General features: G+C 40.8%; 2 protein-coding genes across 2 annotated transcripts in view; one reads left to right on the top strand and one right to left on the bottom strand.

The window, feature by feature from the left end:
* Positions 1–18,652, bottom strand: part of BRD9 (bromodomain containing 9) — a 35,513-nt gene extending 16,861 nt beyond the window's left edge. Inside the window, exons 1-7 of the mRNA XM_025198280.1 lie at positions 18,521–18,652; positions 15,912–16,044; positions 13,016–13,076; positions 11,559–11,703; positions 7,762–7,872; positions 6,873–7,048; positions 3,088–3,220 (exon numbers count right to left, since the gene is read on the bottom strand). Of these exons, the coding sequence (XP_025054065.1) occupies positions 3,088–3,220; positions 6,873–7,048; positions 7,762–7,872; positions 11,559–11,703; positions 13,016–13,076; positions 15,912–15,993 (708 nt within the window). The 5' untranslated portion in view covers positions 15,994–16,044; positions 18,521–18,652. The remainder of the gene's footprint in view (positions 1–3,087; positions 3,221–6,872; positions 7,049–7,761; positions 7,873–11,558; positions 11,704–13,015; positions 13,077–15,911; positions 16,045–18,520) is intronic.
* TRIP13 (thyroid hormone receptor interactor 13) overlaps positions 16,587–18,836 on the top strand; it is a 20,554-nt gene continuing 18,304 nt past the window's right edge. The window contains exon 1 of the mRNA XM_025198303.1: positions 16,587–16,597. Coding sequence (XP_025054088.1) covers positions 16,587–16,597 — 11 coding nt within the window. The remainder of the gene's footprint in view (positions 16,598–18,836) is intronic.

Here is an 18,836-nt window from a genome sequence, read left to right as displayed (position 1 = left end):
TGGCGCAGTTGCTCCTGGTGCGGTTGCAGGTGCCCAGGTACTGCTCGGCTCCCTCCACCTCCAGCAGCTCCACCTCCTCCTGCCCCTGCTGCACCACCCCAGGCAGCAAGTAGCGGGTGTGGGAGGCTGACCCCATGCAGAGTGCTGTGGGTACAGCTGGGGACCAGACACAATCAATTAGTAGGTGCCTGCCTGTGGGCTGGATCCAGTCAGTTGGAGGGCCATATTTTGCTCACCCCTGGCCTAGGCACACTGTCACCGTCTCACTCAAAAAGGCTCATCTCACCCAGTGGCAGTGTGAATACTGATGGGGAAGGTGAAAATGACATGATATGGACAGAATCTTCTACCCTCTGCTCTTCTCATCTCAGATTTCACCATTTAGAGGTTTAGGAAATTCAGATTTTGAGGCTGCACCCCATCTACCATGTTCAGTACCTACTGGTGGACCTTTACGCCAAGAATTTTCCATTTGCCTTTTGAAGCAGGTTAAGCTTCAGCCTCCATATATTGTGGCAATGAGTTCTACAAGTAAATTACATGCTGTGCAAAAAATAACTTCCTCTAAACTAAAATAGCTTAATTTGAAGCTTAATAGTTTCATTTTGTGTTCCCTAGTTGTAGTATTTTGTGAGACCATCTTCTCTGTACCATTTAATATTTTATAAGCCTCTATCATTTAAACATTTATTTTCTAACCTAAAAGTCCTAGGCTATTTAGTCCTTCATCATATGGGAGTCCTTTATATCCTTGATCACCCTTGCTGCCCTTCTCTATATTCTTTTTGAAGTGTGAGGGAAAAAACTGCATACAATATTTAAGGTGTGGATGCACCCTTCTTAATGCCTAACATTTTGTTTGCCTTTTTTACTTGCTGTCAGAGACTGAGGTGACATTTTTAGCAAATTGTCCATGATTCCACAATCCCTTTCCTGTGTTACCAGACTTAATGTAGAGCCCAACATTGTATATGTTTATTTTGGATTATTTTTCCCCCAGTGTACATCACTTTGCACTTATTAACATTGAATTCAATTTTTACAAGAGCCTTCTGAAGACCTTCACAGGCCACAGAGTCTTTACCACTCTGAATAATTAAGTGCCATCAGCAAACTTGGACACCTCGCTATTCACCTCACTGTTCAGGTGAGATATGAATATATTAAACAGCACCAGTCCCAACACTTGTGTCTGGGTGATCCCACAGTTAACTTCTCTTCATTCTGAAAACTGATCATGTATACCCACTCTTTTTTTCTACCCATAAGCCAATTTCAGACCCTAGGAGTCTGTCAAAAGGCTTTTTGGAAGTACAGATGCATCAACTGGATCATCCTGATCTACATTCTGGGTGAAACTCTTGAAGAACTCTAATAGGCTGATGAGTATATGACTTCCCTTTAGAAAAGCCATGCTGATTTTCCTCAGCAAATCCTGTTGCTGAAAACCCCCTTTTTTTCCCTTAATTTTTTCTGTGCGCCAAGAACAGAAGTTAGACTCACTGGCCTGACTCACTTTCCTGGCTCCCTTAGTTTACCAATCACCTCTAAAATTCGTTACTGATACCTCAATTTGGGCCAGTTCTCTTGACTTGTTCCCAGGGAGGAATAACTCTGGTGAGGGAATCTTCCTATTATTTTCCATAGTAAAGACTGGTGGAAAGACCTCATTGAGCTTCTTGGCAATGGCCTTATCTTTTAGTGCTTTTACACTCTGATCATCCAACAGCTAAACTGACTCTCTGGTAGGCTTTCTATGGGAATGTACTTGAAGACATTTTTACTGTTAAGTTTGGTCTCTAACAAGTTTCTCTTCAAATTTTTTAAGCTTATCTCATTGCAGTTTTGTATTTGTTTTGCAAGTCTGTGCCCTTTTATTTTGTACATATGGATTTGACTTCCACCATTTAAATGAAACCTTGTTTCCTATCATAGTTTCCTTTAACTCTTGTCACTTTACCATGCTGGCTTCTAGGGAAATAAAAGTGCAGGAAGTTACGAAGCTAACGTTATTAAACTACTCTGCTATTCCAACATCCAAGTTCTTCAGCAAATCCTTCTGCAACAGTGCAACAAATGCACACTGGGACAATGAATGGGGCACGCAGGTATCCTGAACTCTACAAAAGTCTCTAGGATTCCCACAACCACACATCTTGCACCACAACTTTGGGTGGAACCCCATGCAGAAAAGCCGCTTTTCACACCAACCACACCACAAGTGGCAGGTGGCCAACATCATAAAATCACAAACGTACCTCAGCATTTACCCTGGCCCAAGTAGCAGCATGGAGGAAATCCTATGGACAAAGCAGTTGATAACGATGTGGTCTACAACTACCGTAACGTTATGCCAGACATTAATATTGTCACTGAACCCTCCTACCCTGAGAAAAGCCTGGAACCAGATGTGTGGAGACACTATCTGGATCCAAGCTTAAGCATGTTGTTAGTGCACAGTGCACTCCAGTACAGCCAGGAAAAGAAGGCTGGCTGGTTGATAATTAGAGAATGTCTGTAGTCTGTGTGTTCAGACAAGAATACGTTTTACGTACTGGGTGGTACAGTAACTAGTGAATTAAAGTGTTCAGGAGGAAAGATATCCCAATCTCCCACAAAGAAAACTAGAAAAAAATAAATGTAAACTTCAAAGAGAAAGATAGAATTCCTAATCATTCCCCCAAATACCAGTGCTAAATAGTCCCCAGTTTTCTCAAGATTATAAACTGTGTTTAATAGGGCAGGGAGAAGATCATCTTACTGCTATATTAGTCACCTTAATGTAGGAGGCTCCACTGCATCTAGCCCAAATGTAACTTAAATACCACTTTATTATTTTATCTGAGAGAATTCTGCAGAGGTCTAATCACAAGACCCATAGGCCACTTACAGTCCACTTAAGCCCTCAGAAAATGGATTCAACAGGACTTACATGATTCTCAGTCTTAGTGTTCACCTCCAAGGATGTCACTAACTCTGAGAAAGTGTAACTGAGAAAGTGTAAAAAAAATCAAGAAAACTTATTTCCTAGGAAGTGACAAACAGCCAGGCACCATACAGAATAACAGACTTAGCCATGAAGGAGACCTTGCTATTTGGTAGGTATCTGTTGATCCTGTCACGAGCTTCATCTGCTGCATGCTCCACCAAGGCCAGGACATGTTCTTCAGCTGTGCTGTCTGTCAGACTGCATGCATTTCCTTCTGGTTCAAATATGCAACTAAAAAGAGTACAAATGGTTCAAATACAAACAGAATCAGCGCCACTAGTCAAGCTAATAGTAAATACTGCATGCTGTAAATAATATAAACTTTAGACTCTTTTCTTCCTAATGTCTGTGAGTTTACACACTGAAAATCTTAGGTATGATAAAAGGCCTGACCATAGTGTTGATTCATCGTTATTGTTTTAGAATTTAAACCAAAGTTTTTTGTTTGTTTGTTTTTTTTAACTTTAGCTATGTTTATACTACAGTAAAAAAAGACGACATATTTCCAGCAGAGATCATGAAGTCTTAATGCAATTATACAAGACAATGGTGTGACCTCATGTGGAAAAGTGTGCACAACTCTTAGTCACCCATATTCAAAAAACCAAATTGAAATTGGATCAGGTGCAGTGAAGGGCTATCAAGACAAACAGGTCAATGGAGTTCCTATCTAATCAGAGCAGGCTAATCTTGTTTAGCCTAACAAAACAAAGGCTGACAGAGGGCAGAGCAGAGTACTGCCTTATACACTAATTCAGAAAGGCATAAACTTTCATAAGCAACAGCTTACTTTGTCAGATGACATGAAAACAAAGGCTGAGGACCAATATGACTTGGATGTACTAGGGAGGAAAAATGTTATTTAAAATAAAGGGTGATTTTTGCACAAGAACAAATGGTTATAAACGAAGTACAAATAAATTTAGGCTTGATAGTAGAAGAAAGTTTCTAACTATCAAAGCAGTGAGGTTCTAAACTAGTGGGGGCCAACCTCTTTGGCAGACATGCTGCAAATTAGTTCTGTACCCTCCCTGAGTGCCACTCTGATCCCCTTTCTGATCAACTGTTCTTTCTGCTTCCTGCCTTGTGCTCCCTGCCTGGTTTGCTGCTTTGCTTTTTGCTTCCTGTCTTATCTGCCTGTCCCTTCCCTGATCTCCTGGATGCCACATGCACACAGGTTCCCTGTGCAACACATATCACAGGCTGGTCACACCTGTTCTAAACAACCTATCAAGAGAAGCAGGAAGACCAAATTTTGAATCAGTTCAAAAAAGGATGTGCAACAACGGGGAACTGGACTCACTGACCCAGAAGACCCCTTCCAGGTCTTCTTAGGCCCTTCTGGGTCGTCTTAGGTTCTTGATCTTAGTAAGAGAATCATATTCATAAACATCAACCATGCACTTTTGTTTCTGATGGCAGTCACAACATTTGGTATTTATCCTTAAGTTGATCCTTTTAACTACAATACATAAACCAAGTACATATAATCGCAGACTATGAAGACGAAAAAAAACTATAATGAGGAAATGGTTTGTAGGAAGATGCAAACATATTGGAAGGTTGTGAAGTCTGTATTTCAACAGGATGAATTTGAGTCTAAAAAGCTATAAATCAACTGTGAAGCTGTCAGGCATGAGCCAAATTCCTAGGTGATGTGTAAGGCACTGCAAATTAAACTTTCTTATACCAATCTGTTCTCCTCTCTTCTAGTCATTCAGCATGCAAGTTATAATCAGTACAGCCTAGTGGCCCAACATCCCAATTTTAGATCTTGTGGCACTTTTGCAATTTTTGCCATTTACACATTTACAGAACTACAACAGATCACGGGCTCATTTATTGAAGCAAAATATCCTGTGGGGTTTAAAATATTTTAACCCATTAATAGCTTGAAATCAGTAAACTTAGGTCTCCCTAATGCACTCTAGGAAACTGAAAATTTATGAAGTTGATGGTGCTCATTGAAAAATCTTGCTCAGCAAGTTATACATTTCCAAAAATGACTTCAGTATGAAGAAGTCTGTGCACCTCAGTTAATTTAGAAAGCATGAATTATGGCAAGCAGAAACATACACCTTTAAGACCTGATCCTGTTCTTATTATGGAAGTTCTTCAATAACATGAGATCAAAACCTTTGTGATATATCAGGTGCAAGTCAGTAAGTACAGAAAAGTTTGGGTAAAGAAGCCTAAGGAAATTATATTTTTATTCCAAGCTCTGAAAAATGTGCACACCATACCAATTAGACCTCTCAGAATTTGATGTCCTATACAGAATTAGGAGTTAAATTATTCATGGCTGAGGTTACATTATAGTACTGCCTAAAAAAGATTGATGGGAAGCATGTTAGCTTGAAAATTGATAAACTAAATTCTCTGCTCTGCTACAGGTATCCCATACTTCAAAGATAAGCACATTAAGAGATCGTGAGATAAGCAAACTAAGAGATGGTGAGCTGCTTGGATACTATAGCAATAGATGCGATTTTTAAATTAAATCAGAACAGGGGCCCCATTGTGCTGGGCACTGTACAAATCTAAATATAGCGCCTCATTATTTTCTAAGGAAGTTATGCTGAGTTTCTTCTATTCCCATCATCAAAACCCTACTTTCAGTTTATTACTCTAAATTCCATCAACAAAGGACATATAAATCAGGATTTTATCATCTGTTTCTGTATAATATTATCTTACTAGGATAGGTACAGTTGATGCTAAAAATCAAACATTAAAAATCCTATTTTCAGACCAATACCTCTTCTGCATTGTTATATAATACACATGTAACAATTTCCTGATTCTTCTGTTAGCCACTAACAAGTATTACTGGAGTTGTCAATGTTCAAAAAAAAATCTCTATGGCAGATTTATATGGCTTTTAAAAGAAATATAAGATGGAGTATATAGACTGGCGTGGGGGAAGAGGAGAATCACATTTCACTGTAAACTTTATATTTATTGTTAACAATAATTATAAATAACTAAAGATTACTATAACAAGCACACCACTAATGAAAACACTCACTTTTTAGTGCTTATTTTGTTCACTGCTAGCACAAGTTTTACACCTTTCCATGTATAGCCAATTTTTAAATTTTTTTTTGCAAAGGGAAAAGACGCTCATAAATACAAAGGCAGTCTCGAAAAAACCTCACAAAATATGTTGGCTAGCTCTCTTGTCTACAATAATCCCTAAACTGCTTTATAAAATAAGAATGTTTCAGTAAACTGTCCAGAAGAAAGTTCATTATTAAGAAATCTAAGAGGATAAAACCATGTATGAGACTGCTTTATATATTCAAAAAAACAGTAGTATTGCAGCAATTTATATTATTTAAAAATTCAGTCAGATCCAATTAAGAAGCAACAACATCTGTCATGTCAACTAACATTGTCTCTGTACTAAGACACAAACCCTCAGTTTAAAATAGTATTTCTTAGTTCAAGACTTTTTTGTGAAATCCTATTTAGATTTTGTTAGGAAGTCCCACAATCATTTTTAAAAGACCAAGTTCCTAAGAATTTTCCATTAGGTTTGGCATTACTCAAAGGAACTATTTCTGTTATGTCACTGCCTCTAAAGAAATGTGATGATAAAAGTGACAGACACTTGTAAGCAAAAGGGACTTAAAACAATCATCAAAATTATTATCTGTTTTAAAGTAGTATTTAAGATGAAACGATACATTCATCAGTCAAGTCATGTTGGCTCCTTATGAATCTGGAATCACCAAAGTTTGAAACTGAATTTTGATCTTGATAGCAAACCCTTTAATAACTGGCAAAGTATCAGAAAGTTCCATCTTACCCAGCCTGGCCTGTTGCACTGGAAGTACAATAGCTGCCACAAAGCAGTACATATTTCCATTAAGACCTTTACCTAATAACTTCTTTACTTGGCTTTTTGGATTTCTTGGTAGTCTCTACTTGTACAGGAACGACTTCAGGGACAGGTTCCTCAACTGCTGTGTCTTCATCACCCAAAAGAGCTGCCTGCTGAGAAAAATCCATGTCCTGCATAAACGACATGCTGCGCTTCAAAGCTAACAGCCGTTCCTAGAATCAGAAAGGACAGAGTGGCAGGGACTTTACCTTTCCCTCATAGCCAAGATGCTATGATAATGGGATGGGATGGGAATGGCCATGGCCTCATTTGGTTCCTAATGTCTAACTTCTAATGGTGATGCAACATGATTTGGTCATGATAGCATGGCACCAGAACTTCGGCAGTCCAACTAACAAGAAACAAAAAAAGGCATGCAGATACAGCCACTTACTTTACATTGTGACTTACCATAATAAAACTGAAACACAGATGAAAAGTAACCTATAGACAGTAGTTCAACCTTGGAGACTAACAGCTGTTCTGGAGTAGTAAGTGTAGAAAAGATCCCTCAAGCCTTCATAAAAGAGCTAAGCCCATTTAAAATAAACAATGCAAATAAAATTTGTCTGTGGGGTGAGACCTTGTAAACAAAGTTTCAGCCCGAAACAAATTTTTGTATTTGGGTTATAGAGACTCAAATCCTGTTTATATGTGGATTAAAATCAGTGGTATACCTCCCACTGACTTCAACAGTGCAAAATGAGGCCCTGAGAGAAAGGGTTTTTTTTAATGCAAATGACAAGCCCTTAAATACAGCAGCAGTAGTGGACACTCCTATCATTAATGACTGATGGATGAAGTGTTTATCACTGTGTCTGATTACATTCCTTTTAAAAGTTCATCAAAAATCTTTTCTGGTTTGTGTTTTTAATAGGTCTCTTACTTTGCTCATCATCTTAAAGCCTGTGTGCAGTATCTTCTTTGCTAGCTTGTAGTACACAGTATCTGGTCTGTTGTACGTCATTGCATTATCACACATCAGCTTAAAATCTGCCTGAAAAATACAAAACAACAGTTGCTGAAACTTCAAAACCCCTTCAGTACCATAAAAAGAACACACTGTCAAGAAATCCATGTGGTGTATTAAAGATGCTCAGCATCACAGAAGGTTCATCGGTATTATATAAATGTCAGCCAAAAGCTAAAAAAGTAACTAGCAAGTGCTGAGCCTTTTCCCTTCCTTATGATGTGAAATCCCAAAATGTTATCTTTCATTTAGTTATTACACACACTTTTTTCTTGTTAGTTTTTTTTTTTTTTAACCTTAGGAACAGTTGGAACATCAGTCTAGTTCCCCCTGATCTTGCAGGACTCAATAGTGAAGTACAGTAGTCACAGATCTCTGCTGTCAGCTTTTTTATCTTAAATGAAGGACTGAGAAAACAGTGCAATTAACTCTTAAATATTTTATTTTCCTCAGCATCTGTTCCCACAGTTAACTTAGCATTAGAAAAAGAGGATAAACAATTTTTAAGATCCTGAGGACCACCTGAAGATTCAGGAGGACCACCGGTAATAATGGCCTTCTTCCCTTTTGAATTGCTTTATTAATTTATATGTAATGTGGTTTATTTATTTAATTCTTTACTCACTCTCTTAAGTTCTTCAGATAAAACTTTGCTTTCTACAGGTTTACTTTTTAACGGACCACTCTTTAGAGGTACTTAACAAAAGTAACAGTTCTACCTAGTACTTAGCTTAGGCTGTATCCATGTCTTTCCCAGACTAAGGAAGGGTGTGTTGTGCCTGAAATCTTGTCTAATCTCTCTCCCAACTATACAGCTGCTTCAATAAAAACATTACCAAACAAATTGAAAAAGAAAAGGTGGGAAAGAACTTCTAAATATACTGAAATAATATTTCAGGGCTCCTCTATACGTAAAAAAAAAAAAAAAAGACGACAGCTCATTTCCCCCTCCTCCTTTTTATTTTCTTGCCCCCTTTTAAAATGTTCCAAATAATACTTGCAACTTGGCTTTTCTACTACTAGCTACCTGGGAAGCAAGCTAGGAAAACTTTAAGAGTACATTTTTTTCCCCATCACATTGAAAAAACAATACTGATTTGTCTTGTCTTGCAATAATAAAATGTTAAGTATTATTAGCAGTTTTAGCATACAATCATAAGATTTTCATAAATTTAATGAGATTTATCGTAAGATTTTATCACAAAATGAAAAATTTAAAAATTCCTCTCTGTAGACTTGAAATAGCTGCACTGATTTCAAAATGCTGAAAGTAAAAAACAATGCAAGCACAAAACACAAAAGCCATTTGGCTTTTTTTCAGCTAGACAGAGATTGACACGTTCAACTGGTGCCTTACAGCACTGGCTGGGGAAGGCACCTACCAACATTTTAAAGGGCACCTGTTCACTTAGGTTTGAATTATTCTGTGCACACAGGTAGGGTCACTGCAAAATTATTTCTTGGACATCTGTGCACATATATATCCCCTTTGAAGACATGGTTGTGCCTTTTTGAAAATAAAGATCTTTCAAGCTTATAGACTAGAGATCAGATTTCCTAAGAAGCAGAAATACATATTAGTGAGATTTGCAAATCGAGTCTGTGCCTTATTCCAAGTAGAGTTTGGCACTTAAGCACCTAATGGGATTTTTAAGAAACTCGTTCTGCATCTTCAAAAAGGTGTTTAAAAAAAATTTGTCCCCAAGTTCTTGAACAGACTGCCGGTTTAAAAATTAACTCTTTAAATAAGTAAAAATCCAATTTTCCGCTTAATTTCCTAGTTCAAAACAGGGATCAGGAACATGCTGTTAGTGGCATTTAGGAAAACACCATCAGTCTAATGCGAAGGGAGAAGAGGTATATAGTTACAACTGGGAGTCGCAACTAGGTTGCCTCTGGCTTCATATAAGCCAAATACAGGATAACAAGGAGGAATACAAAACTGCTGGGTTCTGTGGAGGAAGGCAACTGAAGTGGGCCATTAGACTACCTGGCAAGTGGCTTCTTCTGAAGAGTTGCCCAGCTAAGTGGACAAAAGTCACCCCCTAGACTACCTTTGGAGTAAGCACCCTTCTTCAGAAGCAAAAATTGCTGAAAGCTTCTAACTTCCAAAGGCAGCAGGTGACTATTATGGACTCTTCTCTTACACAGTAACTCACTTATGTCTAATGCCTCAGGTAATCACAAATGAAATCATATCAGGAGGGAAAAGGCAATCTTGTGAATGGGACTTGATATACAAGTCAAAACAAGCATCCTTAAATTCTTCTTAAAGTAAAACACTACACAGTACTCATTATGGAATCCCATTATAACCTGCTTTCTACCTACATAATAAAGAGTGCATGGGGGTGGGGATCACATTTTGCACCCACTACAAATTTCTTGATTTATTAAAAGGACAGTCTCACAGAAAATACTACAGTAATCTAACCTTAGGTGACAAAGGTGTGAACAAACGTGGCAAGACCCACATCTGAAAGAAAAAAAGTCAATCTCTTTGCCAAGTGCAGGCAAACTCATTAACAGTAGGAATGATTATCATTTTTGGTGCCGTTTGCAAGTGTTGTTAAAATTTCTGTGGGCCAGATCTGGTCTGAGGGCGGTAGGTTAGACCCCCTGGACCAGGTTGTTCCAATAGAGCAGTAGTGTTGGAAGAGAAAAAAAAGAAAAGGTGGATGTACACTGGACTCACTGAAGCCCCACCTTCCTTCCTAGCTCCCATAATGGCATTATATTTGCAGTGAAGAAGGGAGACAAGATGGGACCACTGATAAACCATCCTAGAAAGTACCCTTGATAAAGAAAAATACTGTTTGCTCATCTTGCTGCAACTCTCAAAAAAACAAAAAAAGAACAGAACCACTAAGAGCAACCCACTATCTCTGCCAAGTTTCCAAGATGCATCAACCCACAACACAATGAAGGCAAAATGAACAGCTTACCACAATAGAAGTTTCTGTGCTAGACTACAACTAAAACCAAAATATACCTGGTGGGAGCATCAGAGAATTTGTCCAAATCCATTGAAGAGACTACCAATAAATCAGTCCAACATTTTTGCTAGCAAGCAATTTCAGTTGGGAAAGCCAATCATTTAAAAATGAAGTACTAACTATACTAGAAGACAACACAAACTACAGTTAGAATAACTCTTTATCATCTGTAATGCAGTAATTGCTAGAGAGTTATGGAGAAGCTGACAGCAGCTTCCTATTTAAAACTTATTTGAAATTTCCACTCAGAGCACATTTCATTTATGTCACAGGCCAGCTTCATCATCTAACACAAGCCAAACTGCTTCCAGAAGAATCGGATATTCAGCAGTGATGAAGTACATATTTAAAAATATCATCTAGACCTCCCTAGGAAACAATTTAATTCCCTGTAATACTGTTACTGTGAGTATTCATATCCTTATAACACTAGATAACCCTGCCTTTAGCAAGGTATTGAACTTGATCACCTCCTGAGGTCCCTTCCATCCCTACTTTACCAGTAACACACATTCCTGGTTTCTGCCATAACTTTAGCATTTGTATTAGAACCGGCATCTGATACACACAGATCACAAAGTAAAAACCTACTACTATACACAAAATGTAGTGCTGAATTTTTTATATTAAAATTTTATCTTACGTGAATTACTTTAATTAGAAATTACATTTCCTGTTGAAAAAAGCTTAGAAGTGACCAGATCTTTATCAATTCACCTTGAATTCGGTAACAGATTTGTATTCATTTCCCGCAATTTTTTCCTTCATAGTGCCAAAATCCATGGGATGCTTTATTATCATGGAATATCCAGGAGCAATGGCATCCGTGACTGGAAAAGCAAAAAACCCATGAGGATCTTTCCTAAAAATGGAAGGGAAAAAAAAACCAGTGTTTATGGTAACTCTTTCTTGCAGCAAATCATTTTCTCATTTACAGACAGAACTCTCCTGCTTCCAGTAGGAGAAAAGTGTTTAAATTCTTCTCCATATATGCACATTCTTCTTGTGCACGTTCTATGTTTAAATTATGCTTCAAATTGATTAGGGAACCAAGAAATGGTGAGCAAAAATTGAAGATACTCAATGGGCACGCAGAATTAACCTTTATGGTCACACCCACACATGGTGTGGATGTTTGGTTCCCTGGGAGCAACTAGCGGTGATGCACCTTGCATCACTGCTAGCTGTCCCTGGGGAATGCCTGTGCCATGTGCCCTCTGGCATGCATCAAGTTACCCTGGGGGTGGCAGGGAAGGCGGGGGCCAGCATTGGGCTGGCCCCAGAAGCCTTATCTGGGGTTCTGGGGGCCTCCTGGGACTGCAGCAGCAGCAGCAGCAGCAGCAATTCTGCTGCATGGAGCCTGTCCAGCAGCCAAAGTGCAGCTCTAAGTGGCCCAGCTCCGCTTCTGAGTGGCGCACACTGCCCGTGTATGCACCACTTGGCCTTTTTTCCCCCCACTGTGGGTTTTTTTGACCCCTGGCTACCCAGGGGTCAGAAAAAACCTCCACACTGCTCCCTTGCAGCGTGGAGAACAACTGAACATGCAGTATGTGGCATCGCAGATGTGTCTGTGGTACCACATACTGCATGGCCGTGCTCATCTGAACATGACTATGTTCTCTTGTTGATTAGGCTCTATTGCAATAGTTAATTTATATGGTGTTCCCAATTGCTCATAAATTAAACTCACATTTAGTTTATGATTTTATTATGAAGAAAAATAGGTTCTGTTCATACTTTTTTGGGAGCAGACTGCACTGAGTTGACATTCTACAAGGAAAAAAAAACTTTTAACATGAAAAGTATCCCAAAGCTAGCATATTATCCACTGAACAATTTTGTGCTTTTTATTTAAATCAGATACGATCTGACTGCAGCTGTTGTATTTTATAAAACACTGAGGCTTATTGCTAGCTTCCAATTGCTACAATAAGTCAACATTAATTTTCAGACATGCCCTACAGCAAAATGAAACAATTAGTACTGAAAAATGTTAATAAAAACTTAAGTCCCTTCCTTTCTAAATGCAAAGAATTTCAATAGCCTCTACTACCAGTAACAAGAGGGTAGCAATAGCAGGTGATCAGGATTCACCCCCAAACTGGAAACCAAACAAAAGGTTTTATATTAGCTGTTACTGTTAAAAGAGCTGTGTGTATAACGTGCAGACATACCTTTGCAGTTGTCGAAGAAAATGCTCTAGTAATTGTTGGATTGGTGTGCTCTCATTTTCAGCTGAGTAGAGTAAAAAGTATTTGTAAAATGCAATCCATTCAAAACATTTAACTTTAGAATCATAGATTCTTACACACACTGTTTTCATCGCTGAAGTAGCATTCCATATATAACCTAAGAGCCCAAACCCACTTCAGAGGCAAATAGGCTGCCTTGATTTCAAAGGCAGCAGAAACATATACAATAAATCTGTTGCAACTATTCTTTCACCTTTTATTTCCTTAGCAATTCGATTTTTTAAAAATGATACTGAATAATTTTCAGTATCAACAACAATGCTGAAATAAGACATCACATATAAGCTGCATATTTTGTGGCAATCAACAGAATAATATATTAAAGTCACCTATTCACAAAGGAAAAAAGGTTTCATATGTGAAACCTGACTGTGCCAGGATCTTCAAGGGTCACCTAGTTTAACCTGCTGTACAAATGCAGGAGGCTGTATTCTAAATCACCCAAAAAATACTTATCCAGTTCATTCATGCAAAATCAAATGAAGTATGCAGTTTGTTCCATTGTTTTACTATTTGTATGTTGATTTCTGCATTCTGTCAGTGCAACATTAATGCAACATTTATGAACACTTTTACACTGATTTTTCTGACTTTGGGAACTGGTTAAATATTTTTTTTTAAGGAATAAATGCACAGCTGCATGTTTGCTGATAGCCTCGTTATACCTCCTTTAATTTCTACATACATAAATCTATGAAGTGAATTAAGGTAGCAGTATGCAATTCAACAACAGTGCACAGATATAATATATTGTAAGCCACCTAAGACGCCTGTGGGGAACCCAGGCAACCATTTAAACCAGGAGTAGGCCTGGTGGACTCCATTTTCCAGAAGCCCCTGCAGCAGCAGCTTCTTCTGGCTGCCATCACCAGACCCAGCCCTGCTGCTCAGGCACCCTGGCCAATCTGCCCTGCATCCACCGCCGGGGGAAGGGTGTGCGGCTAAGCAGTTGGGATGGGGCTGTGGCTGGAAGTGAAACAGGCAGATGGAGCCAGGCATGGGACCAGGGCTGAGCTGCGATCTGCTCCTTGCACACCCCTGTGATGAGGATGGGTTCTGTGGACAGGGGTGTGAAGGAAGTGGATCGTGGCTCTGCCCTGGCTCGGGCCTTGTGCTGTCACTGCTGCGAGATCCCAGCCCCAGCCCCAGAGCAGCTACCCACCCAGCCACACATCCTGCCTGTGTGACTCTCAGCTGGTCTTCATGGAGATCCTGGGAGCATAGGGCTATGAAAGTGGGGAGCTGTAACACCACAGAGCCTGGCCGAGCTGAGGCAGAGCCCTGGTTCTGCAGCTCCACGCTGTCACAGCCCCCACTCCCAGAGTCTCCAAGGAGACCAGCTAGTAGCCGTGCAGGCAGGGGCTGCTGGGAAATGGAGTCTGGCAACTGAACCATGCAATAGGCACAAGCACTTTAAAGCTCAACTTAATGAGATGTGCTCAGTACAAATCTAGTGGTCTTTACCTCAATAAGGCTTGTTACTTTGTTATTTAGAAATCTGGGCAAATGCAAACATTTAAGCCACTTACACCCAAGCTATGCAGCAGCATCTGTGTAACAGCTGCAACAACTGATAATCTGGGAAGAGAAAAGCACTCAGCCTCAGGCTTTCATATCTGTCAGACAAGTCTCAGGTTGAAAAAGAGCCCGCTGCATGCAGCTTAGACCGAAGTTGCAAGAAATAAAACAAGAAACAGCCTAACGTCCATTCCTCACCAGGAAAATGGAGAGAGATTCCCTTCCCCAACCGAAATAGAGAAGACAAATAGATGCCTGATGATCTGCTTCTACAAACAGGTGAAAGAACAGCTTAAGTGAGACACTTTTTACTCTCTTAAATTTGCCAGGCTTTGAAGGTCCCTCTCTACAGAGAGGAACACGCAGCTCAAGAGACCAGAAACCCTGAATTATCCCTAGAATTATAAACTACACCAACAGTCAATTCCAACTTCTCCCCAGGTCAGTATGCAATTGTAACATGAAAACTCATCAAGCTTGGATTGATGCTTACTAACCAGAAAAAACACTGTTGCAAGCAAGGCTAAAATAAAGGCAGATATTTGGATCTATATGAACACTCTGCGCTAGACATTTACTCAAATATCTTTTAAAGGGAAAAACCCCAAACAAAGGTGACCAAATCCTAGGTAATAAATTTATTTTGCTCAGAAACATCCTTGTTATCAAAGGATTCAACTGAATTTAAAAAAAATAAAGCATTTTTAAAGATTATGGCATAACACTGATCAGTGTTTCCAGGGAAAGGAGTCAGTAAATTAGAAAGGATAAGCACACATTACACAAACATATACTGATTGCCCGTTGGCATCTGAAAGACCATAGGTTTTTCAAAGTCAAAACTTTGGGGCCTGCATCTCTCTCCCCCCACCACTTATGACATACTGCCATAGATATGATCAAATGTGTAAGGTACTCAAGCTGAATCTTAACACTTTATAAAAGAATGCACTTATGGCAAAGCATTACTCCACGGCTGCTCCCTCTACTGTGGAACTGGTTCTTTCACTGGTCTGAAACAGTGGGAATATGAATGTCCTGGGTGTACTGCAAAGAGCAGTTTATTGTTCTGAGCACTACAGGAAGGGCTTAGAGAAGGAGACGAAGATATGGGAAGAACTTAAGGACACAGATTTTGCTGCTCCATTTGCTGAATTGTTGCTTCCCCACACACCTGACGTTCTACACCTTAGTTACCTGACAAATGCTTATTTTTATTTTCAGTTATTAAGACTTGTAAAGAACATATTAGGTCATTTAATTTGCCATGTTATCCTCATATCTGTGCTTGTCTACTTACCTGGCTGAGTCCTGCATGCTCTGACTGGGCGATCTGGAGGAGGCTCAACTTCTACTTTTTTCCCAGGATCAAAATCATCCATTTCTCCCTCAGTGTCACACTGCTCCTTCTCCCTTTTTCTCTTCTTTTCTTCCTAAAATGGCAAGGACAGGAAGTATTTAAAAGATGCTTCCAAAGGACAGCCTGAGGTTCAGATAATAGTCAATGCCTGTTAGCAACAGTGTGTCTGTGCCTTGGTTCCATATCCTCCTGAGTGACTCTTACTGTCATCTGAATACACAGTACTGAAAATGTTCCCAGGGGGGAAACATTACTGGTAAGGGGCCATTGATGCAAAATGTGGTGAGACTAAGTAAATGTCAACTGTACAACAAATGGATTTTGGTATGAGAAATTTAAAGAAGAAAGTTTTGCCAAAGTTAGGGAAAAACCCAACTCACTGTTGAACTATAAAATGGTCAGTAAGTTTAAACCACATCCTTACACATACTTTCATTTTCTTTCTTTTTTAAATGACTTCTGGGTTTAATGTGCCCCTTTTGCAATCACTTTGCCTTTCCATATTTATTCATCTACCTGCTTTGATGCTAGCTGCTATGGTTCTACTGAAAAAGCCTATTAAGAATAAGTACAAATAAGTACACAATGTACTAGACAACCATAGACCCACAGACCATGGTGTACACGTAAGAGGACCATTGAGAAAGAATCCAAAGGCGAGATTGAGTCCAGACATTCAGTGCCTCAATGACTAACTTCTGCCAGAAAGCAATAGATAAGAACTACTACTGACTGCCTAACACCTCAGTGAAGGCATGTTTCTATCAGGATGATGTCCCTTAGCTTTTCTCCAACCAAAAAGTACTTACAAGGCAGTGGGGGTTAGAGTTCTGAGGCGCCCTATACTGCCCTACTCTGGAGACTGCAACACTGTGGTATTTTATAGGAGCTACCACGCCACAAGTAGCCTCACAATGTTGCCACCAGGCCCTTTAGCCCAGGGGTGGGCAATTATTTCAGGAGGGCTGCTTACTGAGTTTTGGCAAGCCATCGAGGGCTGCATGACAGGCAGCCAGGGGCAGATTAATATTAATCCCACCTCATTAATAGTTCTTACCTTGCTTCTTGGAGCCCCTTGTGCCCCTAACACCAATCTTGAAATGGACAGGACCCACTCATTTTCACCGGTCGGTTACCCAGCCCAAAATTACCTTATAGAAGCATAGATTCTCAGCATTTACCCAGTGTGCAGATAATTTAAATTGCTACAAGTACAATGAAAGCAACAGCAACAAATTGGGACTGACATTCTGTCATGCAGTTAAGCAAATTATGCACTTATTAGCTCCACTTCAATCTGATGCATAAAAGCTTTTGCAGCACTAAGGACTGTTTACTAATAAAAATTTAGTTCTATTTCAACTGCTGAAGAGAGTTAATCTGTTGAAAAAATTTACCTTTTATTCTTATGAAACCAGACTGACATGAAAAAAAAAGAACAAATACGATAAAGATTTTTTTCTTCAGAATAAGTTGAAAATTGTACAAAACCGTGCCTTCCTGGCTTCACTTACTGCTGGGGAGAAGGTGGAAAGGCAGTAAAAATGTGGGTTTATGTTAGGGTGCACTGATAGAGACTTTTGGGGCTGATCAGCCAGTTTCTGATACAGCTGCCTCCAGCTGGTAAGTCCAGTGTGGTGGAAGGGGCAGGGGGAGGGAAGGGGCATGGGTGGGGGGCAGATCAATGCTCCCCATAGCAAGGGAGGGGGCAGGCACTGTCCAAGTTGGGCAGGGGGGAAGGGGAGTGGGGACGGAGGGCCACTGCTACAGCTGCTTGCACCCCAGGACATTGGGGGGGGGCGTGTGCCCCCCAGATCTGCACGGGGCTCTTCTCGGCAGGAGCTGAACTTGGAGCAGGTGCAGGCGGTGCTGGGAGGGGGCTGCACCCATCCCAAATGTTGGCATTGCTCCGCTGCGCTCCCATCAGCGAAGCAGCAGTGAAATTTGAGGTAGATGCAGCATCCTCCTAGCACCGCCGGTGCCCACTCTAAGCTCAGCCCCTGCTGAGAAAAGTCCCACACAGCCTCAGCTGCAGCCCACCCTGGCCTGCACAGATCTGAGGGTACACGCCCCCACTCTCAATGCCCTCCAGGGTGGGAGCTGCCTTCCCCCACCATGAGCTGCACCTCTGCCCTGCCTAGACAGTGTGTGCCCCTGCTCCGCAGCAGGCATTTATCTGCCCCTCCCCATGCCTCTTCCCTCCCCCACACCCCTTCCAATTCCACCACACCAAACTTACCAGCTGGAGGCAGCTCTCCACGCTGTAGGCTGTGCTTCTTGCTGCCTGAGCATTGCGCTGCAGCTGTGCACAGCATGGGCATTTATCAGCCAAATAATCGGCCCCATCAGGCTGATATATGATACAGCCAGTTTTCTTTATATCAGTACTGATCTGGTATCAGACCAATAGTTTATATTTCTGCCATGCAGCTCAGCCCAACACGTGCGGCAGAAAAAGAAGTTTCAGCTTGAAGAGCACAGGTGCTCTTCAGCTCTACTGCACAGGGATGAAAAAAGCCGTCAAGCTCCTCAGGCACCAATTACCCCACCTTTCTTTTCCTTCTCTCCTCATCGTCAAGGTGCTTGTCTTTCTCCTTCTCCGACTTTTTCTTTTTCTTCTTCTTCTTCTCTCGGTGCCGCTCCCGCTCGTGGTCCGACCTGTCGTCGTAGTAACTGGAATCGTGCCCCGAGCCCGACAGCTCGGTCACTTCGCTCCCGCCCACCTTCAGCACCAGCTTCAGGGGCTTTTCCAGGGGCTTGTCCGCGTAATCTAAATGGAAACGGACCCCAGTCACTTCCCGGCGCGCGCACGCCCCGCCCCGGCCTCCCCCGCCCCCAGGACCGGCGGCACCGGGCCCCGGCGCT

This window comes from Alligator sinensis, unplaced genomic scaffold, assembly GCF_000455745.1.
Source record: "Alligator sinensis unplaced genomic scaffold, ASM45574v1 scaffold428_1, whole genome shotgun sequence".
Taxonomy (NCBI): Eukaryota; Metazoa; Chordata; order Crocodylia; family Alligatoridae; genus Alligator; species Alligator sinensis.
This window is presented reverse-complemented; position numbering and strand designations above follow the sequence as displayed.